The sequence below is a fragment of the Apium graveolens genome, chromosome 6 (assembly GCF_009905375.1).
Source record: "Apium graveolens cultivar Ventura chromosome 6, ASM990537v1, whole genome shotgun sequence".
Lineage (NCBI taxonomy): Eukaryota > Viridiplantae > Streptophyta > Magnoliopsida > Apiales > Apiaceae > Apium > Apium graveolens.
The window spans coordinates 54379474-54401377 of NC_133652.1; the positions used below are offsets into that span (position 1 = coordinate 54379474).

General features: G+C 34.3%; 1 protein-coding gene and 1 non-coding gene across 2 annotated transcripts; both read left to right on the forward strand.

Annotated features, from left to right (window-relative positions):
• The first annotated feature begins 5386 nt into the window (after positions 1 to 5386).
• LOC141669774 (small nucleolar RNA R71) lies at positions 5387 to 5493 on the forward strand. Its single transcript, XR_012554034.1, has one exon. It is a non-coding gene; the product is annotated as a small nucleolar RNA R71 (small nucleolar RNA).
• A 14246-nt stretch (positions 5494 to 19739) lies between these two features.
• On the forward strand, positions 19740 to 20608 carry LOC141667781 (putative germin-like protein 2-2). The gene is made up of 2 exons (XM_074474396.1): positions 19740 to 19815; positions 19934 to 20608. Exons 1-2 carry the CDS (start codon positions 19740 to 19742, stop codon positions 20482 to 20484), a joined length of 627 nt encoding a protein of 208 aa, XP_074330497.1. The 3' UTR covers positions 20485 to 20608.
• Positions 20609 to 21904: the final 1296 nt, after the last annotated feature.

Below are 21904 nucleotides of genomic sequence, written 5' to 3' on the forward strand. Positions count from 1 at the left end.
AAGCTATCCACCCCTTCTCTACAATCATGGGTAGCAACTCACCATCCCTCCCCGATGGTAAAAACCCTCTCTCCTTCAGAATCGGCTTCCCCAAAAGCCTAGTGTACTCCTCCTCCGCAGCTCTGTCAGTCAACCGAGGCCTTGCAGCAGTACCCCTTGATGAATCAGCAGTAGGGACTGTGCTGCTGCTATCGATAGTTCGTGCTCTCTTGGGTGCCATTGATTCTCCAATAAAAGTGTTTAAGAACTTAGTTTTGGTGCTTGGGAGAGATTTTAAGTGTAGGAAGTTTGTGGGAGATATGTAGGATATGTGTATGTATATATATGGTATGGAATAGGTTAAATTAGATTAAGGTTTGGGGATTAAGGGTTAAAATGATGGGGTAGTGGGAACAAATTGTGGGTTTATGGGCTAAAATTTGTTTTTTTTTTATGAACTTAAAAAAAAAATCTGGCAGCCGACCCCTGAGCGGTCGCTCAGCAAAGCTGAGCGGGCGCTCAGGGGGTCACTGGAAAAAAAAAATTCAGCCCCGTTTTTCTGATTTTTTTGTATTTTTGGATAGGTTATTAACTTCTAAGGGTTCCTGTAACAACAAATCATGGGTCGCCTCCCACGCAGCACTTCTTTTTCATCATTAGCTTGACGTTGCATACCTTTCTCAAGTAGTCAACAAAATGGCACTAACCACTTCTCGGTTTGCCATGTCCCCATAGTAGTGCTTCAAACGCTGACCGTTAACCTTGAATGCTTGGTCCGGATCATTCTCAAAAATTTCCACGGCTCCATGTGGAAACACAGTTTTGACAATAAAAGGTCCAGACCACCTCGATTTCAACTTCCCAGGAAAACGTCGGAGACGAGAGTTGAATAAGAGAACTTGTTGCCCTGGCACAAATAACTTAGGATGTAGCTTCCTATCGTGCCACCTCTTCACCTTTTCCTTATATATTTTGTTATTCTCGTACGCTTGAAGTCGAAATTTATCAAGTTCATTAAGCTGAAGCATTCTTTTCTTACCAGCTGCATCTAAATCCAGGTTCAACTTTTTCAATGCCCAGTAGGCCTTATGCTCAAGCTCCGCAGGTAGATGACATCCCTTACCGTACACCAACTGAAACGGGGACATACCAAGTGGAGTTTTGTATGCTGTTCTGTAAGCCCAAACAGCTTCATCGAGCTTTAAAGACCAATCCTTCCTTGACGGACCAATAACCTTCTCTAGAATGCGCTTGATTTCTCTGTTAGACACTTCCGCTTGACCATTTATTTGTGGATTATAGGCAGTAGCCACTCGATGATTCACATTATAACGCTGCATCATAGAAGTGAACTTACGGTTGCAGAAATGCGACCCTTCATCACTTATGATTACCCGAGGTGTTCCAAACCTTGTGAAAATCTGCTTATGAAGAAAATTTAGCACTACCTTTGCATCATTTGTCGGTAAAGCTTTGACTTCTACCCATTTTGATACATAATCGACTTCCAGCAAGATGTACTGATTATTGTAAGACGAGACAAAAGGCCCCATGAAATCGATTCCCCAAACATCAAAGACCTCGACTTCAAGCATCACATTTAACGGCATCTCATCCTTTCTCGTCAAATTTCCCACTCTTTGGCAACGATCACACCTTAAAACAAACTGATGAGCATCCTTAAACAAAGTAGGCCAGAAAAAACCTGCTTGCAGAATACGAGCTGCCGTCTTCTCACCACCATAGTGTCCACCATAAACCGTGGAGTGGCAGTCTCGTAATATCCCCTCCATCTCACAGAACGGGATACATCTCCTGATGATCTGGTCAGCTCCCTGTCTAAACAAATATGGTTCATCCCATATATACCACTTCACCTCATGCAGAAATTTCTTCTTTTGAGCTGAGGTCAATTTAAGAGGCAGTACATTGCTGACGAGATAGTTTACAATATCTGCAAACCATGGTTCTTCCTCCTGAACTACAAACAACTGCTCATCTGGAAAAGATTCATTGATTAATGTCCTATCTTGTGAAGTAGAATCGGGATTCTCCAACCTAGAGAGATGGTCAGCTACTTGATTCTCAGTACCTTTTTTATCCTTGATCTCTAACTCAAATTCCTGAAGTAAAAGCACCAACGAATGAGTCTCGGCTTCGAATTCTTCTTGGAAACCAGATAGTGAATGGCCGCATGATCAGTGAATACTGTTACTTTAGTACCAAGTAGATAAGATCGAAATTTCTCGAAACCAAAGACTATAGCCAAGAGCTCCTTCTCAGTAGTGGTGTATTTCATTTGGGCCCCATTTAAAGTCTTACTCGCATAGTAGACCACATGGAAGAGATTTTTCTTGCGCTGTCCCAGAACTGCACCTACCGCGTAATCACTCGCATCACACATCATCTCAAACGGTTCTTTCCAATCTGGTACTGTAATAACTGGTGCAGTGATCAAGCTCTTCTTGAGAGTCTCGAATGCTGCCAAACATTCATCATCAAATTTGAAAGGCACATCTTTCTCAAGCAAATTGCACAATGGCTTAGATATCTTTGAAAAGTCCTTGATGAATCGCCGATAAAAATCCGCTATGACCAAGAAAACTACGGATTCCTTTCACAGAATTAGGTGTTGGAAGATTTTCAATGACTCCCACCTTGGCCTTGTCCACCTCCAGACCCTTGTTAGAGACCTTATGCCCAAGAATAATGCCTTCACGCACCATAAAATGACATTTCTCCCAATTGAGCACCAAATTAGTTTCCACGCACCTTTTGAGTACGGCGCGAAGATTATTCAAACATTCATCATATGAATGTCCAAAGACGGAGAAGTCGTCCATGAACACTTCGACATTATTTCCAATCATGTCAGAGAATATAGCCATCATACATCTCTGAAAAGTGGCCGGTGCGCCACATAACCCAAACGAAACTCTGCGAAAAGCAAACGTGCCAAATGGACAAGTGAAGGTAGTCTTTTCCTGTTCCTCTGGTGCAATACAAATCTGATTATACCCTGAATAGCCATCCAGAAGACAAAAATACTCATGACCAGCCAACCTGTCAAGCATTTGATCAATAAACGGAAGAGGGAAGTGATCCTTCCTTGTGGCTTTGTTCAATTTTCTATAATCCATGCATACTCTCCATCCTGTAACTGTTCGAGTGGGGATGAGCTCATTCTTTTCATTTGCTACCACAGTGATACCTCCTTTCTTAGGTACACATTGTACGGGGCTCACCCAAGAACTGTCAGAAATAGGATAAATGATGCATGTATCCAGCCATTTCAGAATTTCTTTCTTCACCACCTCCTTCATTATAGGATTAAGTCTGCGCTGATGTTCAACAGTCGGCTTACTACCTTCCTCTGGCAGAATTTTATGCATACAATATGAAGGACTGATTCCCTTGATGTCTGCTATGGTCCATCCAATAGCCGATTTGAATTCTCTCAAAATCCTTAAGAGCTTGTCTTCCTCACTACCTGAAAGGTCAGATGCAATAATAACAGGTAAAGTAGATGCATCACCTAAAAAAGCATACCTCAAGTGTTCAGGTAATGGCTTGAGCTCAAAGTTAGGTGCTTCCTCTATTGATGGTTTGAGCTTTCCTTCAGCATTCTTGAGGTCAGAAGTACCAAGAGATTCAAATGGCATGTCCAGCTTTCGCTTCCAGGGAGAAGCGTTCAGATATTGTAATTGCTCGTTGCCATCTTCATCATCGCTGTCAAAATCCCCCACTAAGGCCTTTTCCAATTCATCAGACATTAGCATGCGATCAAGTTCCGAAGTAACCGCAGAATCAATCACATCCACTTTTAAGCATTCCTCATCTTCTGTAGGGAATTTCATTGCCTTGAAGACGTTGAAGGTCACATCCTGATCTTGTACCCGCATAGTAAGTTCACCTTTTTGCACATCTATCAAGGTACGGCCAGTAGCCAAGAAAGGTCTTCCCAAGATTATGGGAATCTTCTTATCTTCCTCAAAATCCAGAATAATAAAATCTGCAGGAAAGAAGAGCTTATCCACCTTGACTAGCACATCCTCCACTATGCCCCTTGGGTAAGTAATGGAACGATCAGCCTAATTGTAGAGACATGTATGTGGGTTTTGGATCAAGCAAATCCAGATTTTTAAAGATCGACAACGGCATTAGATTAATGCTTGCTCCTAAATCACAAAGGCACTTGTCAAAAGTCAATTTGCCAATGGTGCAAGGAATGGTGAAGCTACCTGGATCTTTCAGTTTTGGTGGTAACTGTTGCTGCAGAACAGCGCTGCGTTCTTCCGTGAGAGCAACGGTCTCAAGGTCATCCAGTTTCACCTTCCTTGAAAGAATACTCTTCATAAACTTTGCATAACTAGGTATTTGCTCTAGAGCCTCAGCGAAAGGTATATTGATGTGAAGTTTCTTGAACACCTCCAGAAACTTACCGAACTGTCTATCCAGCTTTTGTTGCTGCAATCTCTTAGGAAAAGGTGGTGGAGGATAGAGCTGTTTCTCCCCTGTATTACCCTCAGGCAGAGTGTGTTCAACAGTAGTCTTCCTTGGTTCCGCCGCTTTCTCCTTTTGCTTAGCTTCTTCATCTCTAATTTCAGCTTCTCCTTCTTCAGCATCAACAACTTTTCCAGACCTTAAGGTAATAGCCTTGACTTGCTCTTTAGCTTCCTTCATGCCTGGTACTTCCGTGTCACTGGGAAGAGTGCCAGGTTGACGATCGAGCACTGCATTGGCTAATTGACCGATTTGATTTTCCAAGGTCTTGATAGAAACCGCCTGACTCTTGCATAACAGCTTAAGTTCCTCAAAATCAGCACTAGTAGGTGCAGCTGCACTACCCTGTTGAGGATATGATTGCCTTTGAGTATACTGCTGTGGTTGCTGAAATCCAGGTGGGTTAAACTATTTACTCACCCCTTGCTGATATGGTGGCTGAATAGCATTCTGATTATTCCCCCAGCTGAAATTTGGATGATTTCTGTTATTAGGATGATAGGTCGCTGGCACAGGCTGCTGTTGTCGCTGATAATTATTTACATACTGAACAGATTTGTTGACAAGAGAACACTGATCCGTAGCATGAGAACCTGCACAAAGCTCACAAACCATAGCTATTTGATTAACTCCATATGTAGCCAGAGAATCAACCTTCATTGACAGCGCTTGAAGCTGTGCTGCAATAGCGGTGGCTGTATCAACTTCCAGAATACCTGCTACCTTACCAGGCATCATCCTCTGAGTTGGGTTTTGATGCTCATTTGCAGCTATAGTCTCGATAAGATTATAAGCCTCAGTATAGCTTTTATCCCATAAAGCGCCTCCAGCTGCTGCATCGAGCATGGGCCGAGATTGGGCCCCCAAACCATTATAGAAACCCGTGATCACCATCCAATCAGGCATTCCATGATGTGGACACTTTCTCAACATTTCCTTGTAGCGTTCCCAAGCTTCGCACATAGATTCTGTTGGTTGCTGCGCAAACTGTGTAAGAGCACTCCTCATAGCAGCAGTCTTTGTCATTGGATAAAACTTCACCAGAAACTTTTACGCAAGATCTTGCCACGTAGTGATGGACCCAGCTGGTTCAGAATATAACCAGTCCTTAGCTTTGTCCCTTAGTGAGAATGGGAAAAGCCTCAGCTTGATAGCCTCATCAGTCACGCCATTATACTTAAAAGTGCTGCAGATCTCGACAAAATTCCTTATGTGCATGTTGGGGTCTTCAGTCGCCGCTCCTCCAAAAGAAACAGAATTATGCACCATCTGAATAGTGCCCGGCTTGATTTCAAAGGTGTTAGCTTGAATGGCCGGATGAAGAATGCTTGACTGAATGTCATCAATTTTTGGCAGAGAAAAGTCCATGAGAGCTGGATCAGCTTGAATAATATGATCACCCATGTTTACTGGTTCTTTCCGCTCAGTTCCTGAATCCGAATCTTCAAAATCTAACTTCTCCGGAATGTCAAGAACTTCGTCTGTCTCCTCAGCTGTATCTAAAGTCCTCTTGCGAGTACGAGAACGAGTTTGCATAAACGCTCGCTAAAGTGCCTGAAACACAACCGAAAACAATAAGTAACTACTACGTCCTAATCACTGAGTCCTAATGACCAATGATGGTAAGTACATAAACTAAACAAATACGCCGAGTCCCCGGCAGCGGCGCCAAAAACTTGTTAGGGCGAAAACACACGCTAATATTCACGCAAGTATACGTGTTCGCAAGTAATATAGAATACTTTCTAGTTCGTTCCCACAGAGACTCGGACTAATTTATTGTCTAATTAAACTCACTCACCAATGTATGATTACTTCTCAATGTTAAGACACTAACACTTAGAATTGTTGACTAAATATTAACTACATCTAACTACTTAATTAATCACTTAATTAACACTTCAATTTATCAATAATAAAACACTCATGAGATCACAACTTCATTACTACTTCCTTCAATAGTCATTGTTAATTCCTTTAGCATGTGACAGTGATGATATTAATCGAATAACACAAAACTGATAAAAGCCAACTTTCATTGTACTAATACCATTCTACCAAACATCCACAATTAAGTTAGAAGTTGAATAGTCATCAATTATGTTGAGTTCCTATATGTCTACAAGAATTGACAACACAACGATTTAAGCACAAGTTATTCCTTTTGATTACATAGGGCAAATAAAACTGTTAGAGTTACCCACTAATCATGCACAACGTACATAAACCTATGCTAGCATGGCAAGTTCTAAATCTCAAGATCCACCGTCGCTTCACAAGAGATTAACACCCTATCTTATATGTTCGCGACGCACATAAGACGAATATGCACAACCAATACTAGATATCATACAATCATCACACACTAAAGTATTAAACAATTAACTAAAGAATTCCATAGTAAATCCATTGCAACCCCATGATCACGATTAGCCCATAATAGCACTTATCGTCATCATGGATTCATATAAAATCATGATAAACAAACACAAGAAAGTAATAACTAAACTAATTATATTAAATCAGAGTACGTCACAAGGGTAAATAGGTTCAAAGTAAGAAAACTAGCATCCAACGTTACAACGAAACAAGAATTACAAGAAAATATGCTTCCTCTTCGTTGCTGTGTACTAAAACGGTCTTCTTCCTTATCTCCTTCGCTCCTTGCGTAATACCACGATCCTCTCCCTTAAAAACGTCTCCAAATCTACTTATATAATAGTCCCATAAAACTCAGATTACATAGAAGTTGAAGCCAAACAGAAATAGAAGTCCTAAAACAAATTATCTTTTTTCCCCGACCCTGCGCGGTCGCTCAGCATAGCTGAGCGGGCGCTCAGCTTTCTGCGCGGCCGCTCAGCATTGCTGAGCGGGCGCTCAGGACCCTTCTGGAAAATTCCTGAGTTTGCTCCGTTCCTTCGCCGTAATCTGCCCATTTCTTCCCTCTCTCAATGATGAACACATGCCAAGACTTATTCTTGATGATTACTCCTCCAAAATGCAACTAATACCCTGAAATGCATAAACACTAGAAAAACGCATCAAATACACAAAATACTTGATTTCAATGCACCAATTTAAGCCATTTTAAGATGTTCTAAGTGGTATAAAATGCCACTTATCATTACACAAGGCGAATAAAACTGTTAGAGTTACCCACTAATCATGCACATCATACATGAACCTATGCTAGCATTGCAAGTTCTAAATCTCAAGATCCACCGTCGCTTCACAAGAGATTAACACCCTATCTTATATGTTCGCGATGCACATAAGACGAATACGCACAACCAATACTAGATATCATACAATCATCACACACTAAAGTATTAACAATTAACTAAAGAATTCCATAGTAAATCTGTTGCAACCCCATGATCATGATTAGCCCATAATAGCACTTATCGTCATCATGGGTTCATATGAAATCATGATAAACAAACACAAGAAAATAATAACTAAACTAATTATATTAAACCAGAGTACGTCACAAGAGTTTCATATGAAATCATGATAAACAAACACAAGAAAATAATAACTAAACTAATTATATTAAACCAGAGTACGTCACAAGAGTAAATAGGTTCAAAGTAAGAAAACTAGCATCCAACGTTACAACGAAACAAGAATCACAAGAAAATATGCTTCCTCTTCGTTGCTGTGTGCTAAAACGGTCTTCTTCCTTATCTCCTTCGCTCCTTGCTTAATACCACGATCCCCTCTCCTGGAAACGTCTCTAAATCTACTTATATAATAGTCCCATAAAACTCAGATTACATAGAAGTTGGAAGCCAAACAGAAGTAGAAGTCTAAAACAATTTATTATTTTTCCCGACCCTGCGCGGCCGCTCAGCATAGCTGAGCGGGCGCTCAACTTCCTGCGCCGCCGCTCAGCATTGCTGAGCGGGCGCTCAGGACCCTACTGGAAAAATCCTGAGTTTACTCCGTTTCTTCGCCGTAATCTGCCCCTTTCTTTCCTCTCTCAATGGTGAACACATGCCAAGGCTTATTCTTGATGATTACTCCTCTGAAATGCAACTAATACCCTGAAATGCATAAACACTAGAAAAACGCATCAAATACACAAAATACTTGATTTCAAGGCATCAATTTAAGCCATTATAAGATGTTCTAAGTGGTATAAAATGCCACTTATCACTAGTCCAGGTGGAGGTTTTGTTGCTGCTGTTAACACAAACTCCGAGTTATTTTATCCTGGTGGAAATATTGCGCACATCCCAAATGCAGCAGGTAGGGGACAATATTCTCTTCAAGAGCAGCCAGGGCTTCGTGCAAGGCCTGGTGATCTCTCAGCTATGATCTTCTTTTCTTGGTGTTATGTATCTGTGCACAACCATTATTTTCAGTCACTGTTGAAAACTATGATTTCGGGTACATCTTCATTTTTCTCTTCGTTATTTCAGTTACTGATTTTGTTTACAAGCATGTTTTATTTTGTTAATTGTGGTCTTGGCCTGAACTTGCTAAATTTTTTATATACTTGCCTCTATATTTCTATATTTGTTAGTGAGATTTACAACACAAACTACTAACAATGAATACATATTCGTGCTACGACATACACGCTAGTACATCTGATTTATTCAAAGAATTAAAAACAATTAAAACATTTAGATTAATTCCAACACTATTGGATAAAGTTTTTCAAGACTTGGAAGTTTAGTTTTGTAGCATGTCTTAGTATTAAATAAATTAGAATTTCCTATCTAACAAGCAGGTTAAGAGCAGAACTTGAATTTTTTCGGTTGGGATGATAATAATATTAATAAATAATATTGAAGTCACCTTGGCAAAAAAAAGAAAAAAAAATTATTCCAGATGAGGTGTATCCTACTGGTAGATGTACTAAGAGTAGCACGCTAGTCTGGGCACTTCATCAGTACTGATCACTTGAGTCTGTCATAATAGCAATAGTCTGCCATTATTGATTATTTTATCAAGGGTATACAAGAAGAAATGGTCATGGTCTGGTCTTGCAATGTTGCACGTCATAGTTAATCAAGATGACAAGTTCTTGGTAATCTGCAATTACTAAATCTTAGCGGAAAAATAGAGTCAGATATTTGTTTTGATCCATATAGTAGTCTTATAGTGCAAGATAGATTCCTGAAGAATACTCTATAATAAGTTGTGTTAGACTATAATTTTATTAGAGACAAAACATATTTGGGTGATTAATTTTGGTACTATATTTATTCTTAAGACAAATTATCTAGTTGCGATCAAATACCAAGTTAATTGCATATTACATAGGTGTCGAGATAGTAGATTCTAGGGCGAAATCCTTTCGACGAGGGGTGAATGTAATGACCCTATCTAAAAAATGGTAATAATAATAATTATATTTTACTTATATCAATTTAAATTTTGGGACTTGCAATCATTTCAAATTTTTATAAGTTAAATATTATACTTCACATTATAAGTCATTTTTTCAAAACACTTGATTTTATATTTATTCAAGTGCATCTTATACTTTTAAATGAGGTATATGATTTGACAAGTGTTACATTTTATAATCTAATATTTGGTCCTATATTTAAATGTGTCAATAAAATGATTATTTAGTGATGACTAATCTAGTTATTAATATTCTATATATATATATATATATATATATATATATAAGCTGGGTAATTTTATAGAGTGGGAGTTAAGGCCAAAAGAAAATTAAAAATGATAGTACGCAGGTATTTGGAAGAGGGAGATGGAAGGGTAGTATTAGGTAATCTTAAAGAATACTGGTATCAACAAGGACTTACCCCTATATTGCATTATGGAAAAATTTAGTCCTAAATGATCGAAGGATCACTCAGTTTCTTGGTCTACGTTAGCAAAGAAATGTATTTTAAATTTGCTCAATATAACACCCTCCAAATCCGGGGTATAGATTTGGGGCATTATTAACAACAACTACCAACTATACCTGCACAAGCGGAATATAAATATAATAATTACCCCGAACTATCACTACTCAGGATCTTTTAAGGTTTGAGTTTGAAAAACAAGAATCATGCACTATACTTATTACAAACCCAACTAAATAAAACCTGTCTTAAGAACTCTCTTTATTACAAAACTTTATTCTATCTACAATTTCACTACACAATCTTTTATTCAGACTACACAAAACTTTTATTCAACCCAACATTACTACTTATCCTGCTACACCTGATCTGGCAATTCAAAACTCTCTTCGGAAATAGGAAGGAACACTCTTGGTATAAGAGGGTCCCGCTGCTTGACTCGCTTCTTGACAATGCGGGTCCTGATGGGTTTCATTCTCTACCTTAACTGTAAAACAATATGAATGACAATAAAAGAAATGAGCCAAAATTGCTCAACAAGCCTGCAACAATATATATATATTATAAAAAGAGAGAAATAAATGAACCAATAAGCTGTTGGTTTGAACAACCATCTGTATCTGTATATGATAATAATTTGCCAACACTGGCGAGTGCCAAATGAACAAGACTGGAACAAGAACCAACATATGCACTATAACCTGCTGATCAGTCAGAATATAGTGCGGATCTATACCCAACTGCATAGACCCAACCAACATTAGGAGTACTCAGGCAACTATGGCCTATTAAATAATGGTCTGGGTAAAACCCAGCCCGTAAAGTAACCATCCAGTCCAAGGCTTAGCATCCGGAATAATCGAAATGCTATTGATATATCCCAACACCAGGATATACCAGACTATATGTAACAAGGGTAAAGGAATTGAAATATGAACAGGGAATTCAATAAATTGGGTAAATCAAGAATTGAAATGAAATGGAACAAGTGATAATAAGTAGGTAACAGTGTATATGAACAATGATTATCAAAGAGATTCGATACGATAGAAAGGAAATATAAATCACTATTCTGAATTTAGAATAGGGGAGAAACTTGCCTTGCGCGTACTTAACCTGGTTTATCTCACTGCCTTTTGACCCTAGCTTGTTCTGCCTTGCTAACACTGAACAAATCATGGAAAGATAGGTGTTTAGATAATTTACTACATACGTGTATCTTGAATTGATATCACGCAACCTTATCAGTCTACCCATGCGTTTCTATCTGATTCGCATATATATATACATACATTTATACAGCACATCTATTCACATAATCACATAAAGCACGTAGCACGTAAAGCACATAATTAATTTCTAGATTTATAATTATTTTTAGAATCAATTCTGGGCTTATACTTGCATTACTAGTCGTATCTGATTTTATTATAATTTTTCGGGATTTATTCAACTCAGTTATACCCCTATTAGGCCTATGAACTATTAATTATCACAAGATCACTCTCTTCCGGAAGAAATTATAACTTACAACCATTTTTATTGGATTCGTCTCATTTTTCTGAGTCTAGAGGTCTTCGTTTTGCTCAAATCGGACTAACGGTTTAATTATTATGAATTAAACAAGATTTAATTAATTAATAACTAATTATAAATAATGAATTATAATTAAATAATCCTTAATTATATTTTTAGATAATTATTTAATAATTATTGCATTTTAAAATAATTAATCCCTAATTATTAGGATTAATTACAATTTATTACACTAATTTACTAATTATTAATACTTACTCGATCAGATCGATTATTTACAAATAATCAATCGATCTATTAACGGATACGCTATTTATCGAATATCTACTATGTGCTCGAATTATAATCTAACTCAACGATTAATTACTCGTATAAATACGAGCTACTCGTAATCCTCACATAATTATCGAACTATTACATTATTACTGAAACTTATACGATTCGTTAATTAATTAACTATCGGTATTTAATTATACGATACAAATAATCACTACAATATTATTCGAATAACTATCGCTCGAATACTAATTCTAATTATCGAATTACTATTCGCATTATTAACTAATTATTAGATTATTAATCATATCACTTAATTATTTCTAATTCTTATTTATTAATTAATTACCTAATTATTAATTAATTACCCAATTATTAATTAATTAGATAACTAATAAATAATTAGATAAATAATTAAATAATTAATTAAATAATTAAATTCGAATTTATAAATTAATAAAATAATTTAGAAATTATTAATAATAATTTTCAGAATTTAAATCTAATTTTTATTATATTTTTAGAATTAATAAAACTGATTTTTAAATTAATAAAATATAAATAAATTAATAGAAAATCCAGAAACAGAAATCTGGAAATGGATTCAGGGTTGAGGGGATCAAACCCGGGTTGTTTTTCGGGTCAACAACCGGGTCGGCGGGTCGCTGAAGAACAGCCGTCGTGCTGCCCAGAAACCGGCACCGGCGAGCTGTTTCCGGCGAACCCAATTCGAACGTGCAGATCATTGTTTCTGCAAGGTTTTTATCCCGATCGATTCCATGTGACTGCAGAAACACAACTCCGTCGTCCTCTTCCATCCCTGTCGTCCCAGTCGTCTTCTCCGGCGAAAAACAGAGCATCGGCCGGCGAACTGCTGCAGATTCCGACGAGCTCGGTTTCTAGGGTCAAAACACAACCGTTTGATTCGTTTCTTGGTGGGTTTTCATTCAAAATCACTCCAGGAACACAATCATATCAGTAACATCACCTAATAACCTCTGGAACAATTTCTCCGGCCAAACCAAGCAATTTTCCGGCCAAAACCTAAACTAACGATTTCGTACATCAAAAATTACAAATAAAATACCAAAATAAAGCTTAACACTTGTATAATCTAACCCCTATAATCATATTAACCTCAGGTTCATACAAAATTAAAAACGAACTAAAATAGAATTGTATAAACTTGAAACTAAGAACTAAAACTTAGAACAATTGTTTGTTCAAATAAATAGCATAAATCGATTGTAAACAAGTACAGGAAACTATACCAAGCATCAAAATCAACCCATAACCCCATAATCAAAAACCCCCAATTTCAGTCCAAGAACCCTAAAATACGAATTGAAAATCTAAACATCAAAACATGAAATTTATGGTATGAATAGAAAGTAGAGATCAAAAGCTTTGTTTTGGTTACTCACATGATCGATTTGGATAACAGAATCACTCTCAAATCTGCAGTTTAATTCCCTGGTTGTTCTTCACCAACACAAGAATTTCTTGATTTTCTGATTTTTTTAACAATTAATTAATGAATAATTAATAATAAAACAGGTATTTATACTAATGAAAATAATACCCCTAAATAAAATTAAGGGTCTAATTCTACATTTAATAAAAATATTTGGCCCCAATTTTTATAATTTTTGGGTATTAATATTGAATTTTTAAATATCCAATAAATACAAAATAAATGCTAAAAATTCCCAAAAATTGTGAATATTACAAAAATGCAAAGAAAAATGATATATGATAATTTCATGATCATATAAAAATAAAAATGTGATTTTTGTGGGGTTTTTGGTACCCGAAGGGGTCCGGAAAAAGTCGTTTTTCGCGAAAAAGGTCAATTGGTAAAACGTCTAGGGGTTCAAAATAGCGATACGGTATAGGGCATTTTTGGTAAAATAGGGCCAATGATTTTGTTTGAAATACGGGCTTTTAAAACATAGTTTTGAGCTGTACAGGTTTTGATATAATATATATAACTGACGATAGAACACTCAATAAATATCCACAACACGTTTGTATCAGAACAAACAACACGTAACACATAGCAGTTAGGGTTTAATGACTTAACACATTTAATCACATAATAATACACATAATTTATCATTAGTATAATATAATACATACGTAATTCCTCGGTCGTTACACTCAAGAAATACTTGATAACTCATTTAGAGTATTTTGTGTAAGTACTATCTTGTCTGATAAGTGCGTACATTTTGTCTTTATTATTATTTTCATTCTTCGTATTATGTTTATTTCCGACTTTATGCTCCGGATAGTAAAACTTATTGCGCTTTTTTTCGCTCATATCGATTATACTCATTGTTCAACCAAATTCGATAAAAGCAAAGGATCAACTAAAGGAAGAAGAATGGAAAAAATGGAGCATCAAGTTTTGGATTGACTTGTTTTCTTAGGAATCTACAAATGACTAAATTTTTTGAAGTTTATAGTATTGGTATAGTATGTATCAGGTTTAATTATTTTGTTTAAGTTGGTCAGGACCATTTCGTTTTACTGTTTGTACAAATATGTTGAAACTTATGTAGTAATATGGCTTGAACGTCCTGGAAATCTAAGCTATTTTATGTAAAAAAGTAATATCTCAAGGTTTAATCAAATAAAGTAAATTTTGTGGTGTTTCAGTTTTCCACTTCAAGATAAGTTATATCTTGGTCAAGGTCATCGTTATAAAATATAAATGGTCAAAAGCACTATCTTCGTCTTTGCATGAGGAAAATATAGGCCCGAGCCATGCTCTCACCATTTCCGGAACCTTTTTAGTCAGAATATAGAGACATAGTAAATCTGTACCTGTTAGCGAGGCCTACAACTAGTTTTTAGCATACGATACATGTCTTCTCTAAAACACTTTCACAGTAAACCTCTGACCTTCTACTTCTTTGCTATATCTTTGGACATTTTTTCGAGTAGAAGGTAGAATTTGATTCCAGAGAGCACTAAGGCGAACAATTTTTTTTTTAAATCACTGGTGAAGAGTTGTAGCTGCTATATACCTCAAAATTTCAGGATCCAACTATTTTTAAGAATCCTTGGAATCGTAATCAATAAATTAAATATTCCTAAATTATGTACATGACTTAATCAAAAAAAAATGCAACAAAGGGAATCAGAAGTATCTTATAATAAAAATATTAAGAAAAATGCTATGTTTACAAAAATCGTTCCCCAGACCGAACTGGAATGATGAGTTATCATCTGATAAATTAAATGGACCCTCGTTTATTAATATAAATCTCGCGAATAAAAAGATGACAGGTGTCATTTTGGGAAAGTTTTGAATATTTTTTTGTGTATATAGCATTGCTTAAAAAGTTTAGATGATCTACTAAGTTTATTTAGAAGAAGTTGTGGTATATGGAGAATAGTAGTTTAGCAATTCAATAGTTTACACTAAAAGAAAGATGGCCTTTACCGACCGCTGGAGTGGTCGTTTTAGGTCCAAAGTCGCTCGGTATTAGGAAATAAGGATCGCAATCTGATCAGACAAGTTAATCCTAATTATTGTTTACTTTTTTGGTTGAATTTTACAGTCATCAACATAAATATACCTAATTTTAAATTCTTAAAACAAGAATATATAATCCTTAATTGAAATAGTGAGAAAGAAACAGAGGGTATAAGAGAAAGACATAGAGACAAAGTCTCCGAAGCTAATTAGAGAAAGGGAGAGAGAGAGAGGAATGTTAACCAGGTGAAAGAGGGGTTGTCAAGGTAGAGAAAGTAAGGGATTTTAAATTTTTAATGTTATAATTAAAAAACCGCAGCACAATATTGACCGAAATATCGAACTATGTATTGGTCGGTCTTTACGACGTAGTAACATGGCAAGGATCGGTTAATTATAATTTGGCTTTCTAATCATATTAATTGATCATTTTTCTTTTAATCTTTTAATAACTGCTCAACAGTCGATATAATTGGTTGGAATAAGATATGTCAATGGTTAATCAACCAAATTTGACTGCGATTATAATAATCGGTCACTAAAAATAGATCATTAATTCCTTTGTAATTCCGATCGATTGTAAATATTAGTCGTTTTCTTCCCATTTATATATTGGTTCGGTTAGTATTATGCGGCCGGAAATGACTCTATTTCTTGTAGTGTAAGTAGCTGTATCACATTATTTATTTAATAAAAGTAAAAAAAATATATCTAAGAGCCTATTCCTCTTAATATAATTTAGTAGATGCGATATGCAATACCAGAGCATCTTAGTAGTTTGAGCTTAATTTTATAAGGACATGGCAAGCGGAAAATAATTTAATTAAGTATTCAGTGTTTATGACAGAATAGATGTTTCACAAAGTATGTGAAAGAATCATTATTTTCTGTCAGAAAATTAGCTTTTCGAAACAAATTTACTAACTTTTATCACAATTGCCCTTTCTCCTTGTATTGTGAGCCCAAACTTTTAATTTCTCAAAATATTTGCAGAATTATCTATAATATATTATAATAGACGAAATATTAAAAGTTTGATAGTAGGTCGGTACTTACTGAAATTACTTAATTGCCCTTACTTAATCTTAGTATATTCTTAATCAAATATATTAAAGTCGTTAAAAAAGACTACTTCAAATTGAAAATTTGATAATTGGTCGATCGTACAATGCTTGCTAAATTTACCTAAATGTCCTGACTTAATTAATTTCAAAAACTTTTGTTTAGAAAATTTATACTATATTATGATAGACAAAATATCAAAAGGTTGGTAGTCGGTTTGTACTCACTGAAATTACTTAATTTTACTATATTATAATTTAACTTATATTAAAGTCGTTAAAAAAAGTCTACTCCAAATTGAAAATTTGATAATTAGTCTATCGTACAATTCTTGCTAAATTTATTTAAATGCCCTTACTTAATTACTTTCAAGAAAAAAAATTAGAAAAAATTATATATTACTGGGAAAATGATAGAGACCTTAAATATATTTACCAAAATTTTTCCTAAATACTGATGTGTCAACTTTGTAATTACTAAATTTCCAAATAATGATATGGACCATGCATATATACATATGCGTCCCCAAATCAAAATGCGTCACATATTTGTTCTGTCATTTAATAAAAAAATTGGATAATAAATTTGGGATACCTAACACTACTCACAATACTTTTCATTCTTAATCCATGACAATACAACATGAACAACTCTAACAAATCTACAATTACGCATAACACTTGTTTTCGTCTTCTCTCCTGTATTCAAACATTTCCATTTCACAACACTAACCTTTTAATTTCTCGAACATAATTCGAATTTCAGTTTAGCTCTCCAAACTATATGCGAGAACAATTTTAAACCTATTTTCATTCAATTACATTTTATTAATTAAATATATCTATTTATAATTAATAACTTTTATTAATAACAAATCTCTTTTTAAGTAATATTTTGGTTTCACTTATTTTTTATTTCTACCAACTTTTGGTTTCAGCTTTTATGATTCATGTTACAACTCTAAGTTTATTGTTTTTATTTTTGTTATTCTTATATGACTTATAATTCTGTATATATTATTTTTAGGAAATTTACCAAAAATACTAGTTTTTGTAAAATTATTCGCGGTTTTACTAACTTCTGAAAAGATTTGAAAAAATACCATTTTACTCTGAAAATATTTACAAAAATACGATGTTGTATAATAGGTTGTAATTTAGTGTAAATTGTGTAACTGTTTTAGGTTGCATTTTATGTTACATTTTATGCCGTAAATATGATTTCAATTTACGGAACATAATTTTGCAATTCTTTTTTATAATTTCAAATTGCAAACGTGGTTGCAAAAATGATTGCAAGTATTTAGCAAATATTTTTAAAAAGTGATAGTATTTTTGCAAAAATATTGTAAAACTTGGGTATTTATGAAAAAATCCTTTATTTTTACCCATTTTTTGAATTTTATAAGCCATACTTTTTTATTTTTTTTTGGTTTGAATCCTGTTTTTAATTATATTTTAAATATATAGGTTCATATATTGGTCCAACTAAATAGGTTTCGAAAAATATAAATCACGACCAAGTAAATAGGTCATGTGTTTAAATTGAAATATTTTAATTTAGAATACTTAATATGTTGGTAGAATTTCATTTTAAATAAAAATAATATGGATATTATAAATACTGTATTTTGATTTCACCCCTTAAAAATAATAAAGATTGTTCAAACCTTATTATGATTACAATTCTATATCAGTAGAATTCTAAATTATTTTTTGGTAGATACTTGTTTTTATTTTAGTACTGTTATTTTTGTTTGACCCCTAGATTTTTATTTCATATAGATTTTTATGTTATTTTTTAACGAAATATAGATTCCTGGAATCATATTATAATTATGATATTTCTATTTTCCCTCTTTTATTTTTATTAAAATAATAAATTAGAATCATTTGTACATTGTAATTAATAAGGGAATCCATTTTTAAGGGTACTTTGGTTTCACCATTTTCGGTTTTACGAACTTTAATTTCACCCCTTTTAAATGTTACTATAGCTCTAAATATATGATTATTATTCTTTTTTTTATTCCTATATGACTTTCTATATGTAATATTTTCCTTTTTTATTTTTATATACCAAATATTTATATTATTTTTATATAAATGGAATCGTATATATATAATATTTTAGTATTTAATTACTTATACATCAAAATTATATATAATAATAATATAAAAATATATTACTATTAAAAGACCCGTGCATAGCAGCACTGCATCTCCCGGTTTTTAAACTATTTTAAAATAAACGGCTGACACTGACAAAGTTATTGAGTTAACAAAGAGGGTACAAATTAGGGTTTTATAAAATAAAAGAAATTAGTGATTTAAGGAAGTACATATTGTTGGATTATAAATTTTGTTATCATTTCTTATATTTGAAGTTAAGAGCACGTATAAGACTTGCTCCGACCATATGGTTGGAATTGCTCTAGGCGGCAAACATTCTTTTGGGGCAGCAGCGTAGGAGAATTATTATATATTAAGCAGGTAAAACTGATTCAAACACATGGAAAGGTTTTACCAGCTGCAGGAGAATTAGCTTAGACGCGGGTTGAATTTGTCTCAAAATCATTTGCTGAATACATTGCAATTTGAATATCTGCTCAGAAGCTGACTAGTTAGCTATATTGTTATTAACATTGAAAAACATACTTGAGTTACTTGGTTTTTTCATTATTGTTTCTTGAGGAAACTAGAAGCAGTGAACCTGATACATTTAAAAACTAGTTAAAGATGATCTATTGGATAGACTTTCAACCAAGTTAAGTCACAACAATAAATATAAATAAATAACAGATGCCAATTACATATATAGTTTTACTACTTCTCTGTATCTTGAATATGTCAGTGCCATAGGTAAGCAATTTTGTATATATTTTATCCTCTCTGTCACACTTTCCCTGGTAGAAGTTTTCTATATAAGCCTTGGACAAGATCCGTATCTTTACAACTCAACTCTCAGAACTCATCATTTGGTCTCTTAGCATTTTTTTTAACCAAAAGTTTTCAAATATGGATTCTTCAAGGGGCTCCAAACTTGTTTTCATATGTTTAATTGTAAGTAGTATGACTTGCTTTGTTGCTCTGGCAACTGATAATAATCCTCTTCAGGATTTCTGTGTTGCTGATGCAAATAGCCCAGGTATATATATATTTTAAATGCATGCATTCTTGACGTAACTACCTCATTTTCATATTATCTGTTGTCTACATTTTACTTGTACACTACAAACATCTGACAGACTTGCTTCTTTTTTCAGTTTTGGTGAACGGACTAGTTTGTAAGGACCCCAAGGTTGTAACCGAAAACGACTTCTTTACTAGCGGATTGAACGTAGCTGGTGACACATCATCCAATAAAGTTGGATCAAATGTAACCACAGTTAATGTTGCTAGGATTCCTGGACTCAACACGCTTGGCATTTCTCTTGTTCGTATCGACTTTGCACCATATGGAATCAATGCTCCACACACACATCCCCGTGCTACTGAAATTTTGACAGTTATCAAAGGTACATTGAGGGTAGGATTTGTCACTTCAAATACAGAAAATCGTCATATCACCAAAGTCCTTAACGAAGGTGATGTGTTTGTGTTCCCGGAAGGTCTTATACACTACCAACAAAATATTGGACATGATAATGCGGTAGTGATTGCTGCTCTTAGCAGCCAAAACCCAGGGGTTATCACCATCGCAAACGCTGTATTCGGAGCCAATCCTAATATATCTGCTGATATTCTTGCCAAAGCATTCCAACTAAACAAAAACACAGTCCAGCAATTGCAGGCGCATTTTGATGAAGCAGATTGATGAACGTATTGGATTTATTATATATTTCTTAATTAAGGCTGTTAAGCCATTGCTCAGTTGTTTAATTACTGTTATTTGACATTGTTGCCTTTAATTTTTATTTGTATCGCCATGTTCTTGTAGTTGTTGGTATCAGCCTTATTAAATAAAATCTCATCGGTGACTGAAGTTATGGCTCTACTTTACTTTAGGAACTCCAGATAATATTTGTTAAGCTTTGACATTTCTTGTGTGCATTTAAAAAGAGACATCTTCTAAATCTTTCTGATGTTGTTTTTCCAAATGTAGTCGATTTAATTAGTTAAGTTCTCTTTAAATAACTAGTAAGTTTCCACTCTCTTCTTATTCTCAACTCTAGGCCAACTAGGTACTTTATCATAGTACAACATATTCATCTCTAATCTTAAACTCTCACGAAAAACAAGTTTAGCCTAATTTTTATATAAATTTAATAAAAATAATCATTTTTCAAAAATTAGCCAACTTTAACATTCGGCATATCCAATTGTCCAAATATATAAGATACAAACTATCATTTGGAGTATTCTATGTATATAGTATACCAAACTGTCAGTAGGGTACCTAATATAAATTGAGATACCCAATTACTTATAGTGGAGTATCCAATTGGCTAAAATTGATCATCGTTTTTAGAATGGTTATTTTGATTAAATTTTTAATAATTGATAATTTTATCATTTTATTCTTTCGATTTTGTGTGTTATGATTTATCTTTTTTTAAGATATCTAAATATGTTAGGAATTAATAGTATGCATAACCATATTTTTGTGATTATAAATTCTTTTTGTAAAGGAAATTGATTATAAAATTTGATCATGTATATTAACATTAAGAGTAAAATATATTTTGCACCACCTAACAATTTACGTTTTTTCCGAATTTGTTCTATTTTATTTATCTTGGCACCTTGTGCCTAAAATATTAATTGTCGGTTCGTTTTGCATCTCCGAATCGTTTAGTGTCCTAATTAACTATTATCGAAAAATTGACCATGGGCAAAATTGGGAAAAATATCATTCAAAGTTTAGATAATAACAGAATAAAACCTCATAATTCCAAATTTCAAAAATCAACAACTTTGAAAATGTTATTGAACTCCAACTCTCAGAGACCAGCATAGAGTTCCATAATGAGCACTATCCATTTCTAACATCTAATTTGGTGTTTGGTAATTTTTGAAAGGAAAATGCTAAGGGTACCAAATTGGTTCCCAAAAATAATTACAAAATGTGAAGTGTCAAATTTTTATTGGCTAAATGAAAATGGACCTCATGCATTTACATCAAAAGCACCAATTAAATCATTTTAAACTGCCACATCTACCATGACACATCATTTTTTAACAATTTTTTGTAAAATTTTTTGTGCATCTAGCACTACTCTTTTGAAATTCGGTTG

Excerpts from the sequence above, each read along its gene's own strand:
- LOC141667781 (XM_074474396.1), top strand. The coding sequence starts at position 19,740 with ATGACTTGCTTTGTTGCTCTGGCAACTGATAATAATCCTCTTCAGGAT. Across the intron at positions 19,816-19,933 it reads TGCTGATGCAAATAGCCCAG|TTTTGGTGAACGGACTAGTT; the intron begins GTATATATATAT and ends TTCTTTTTTCAG.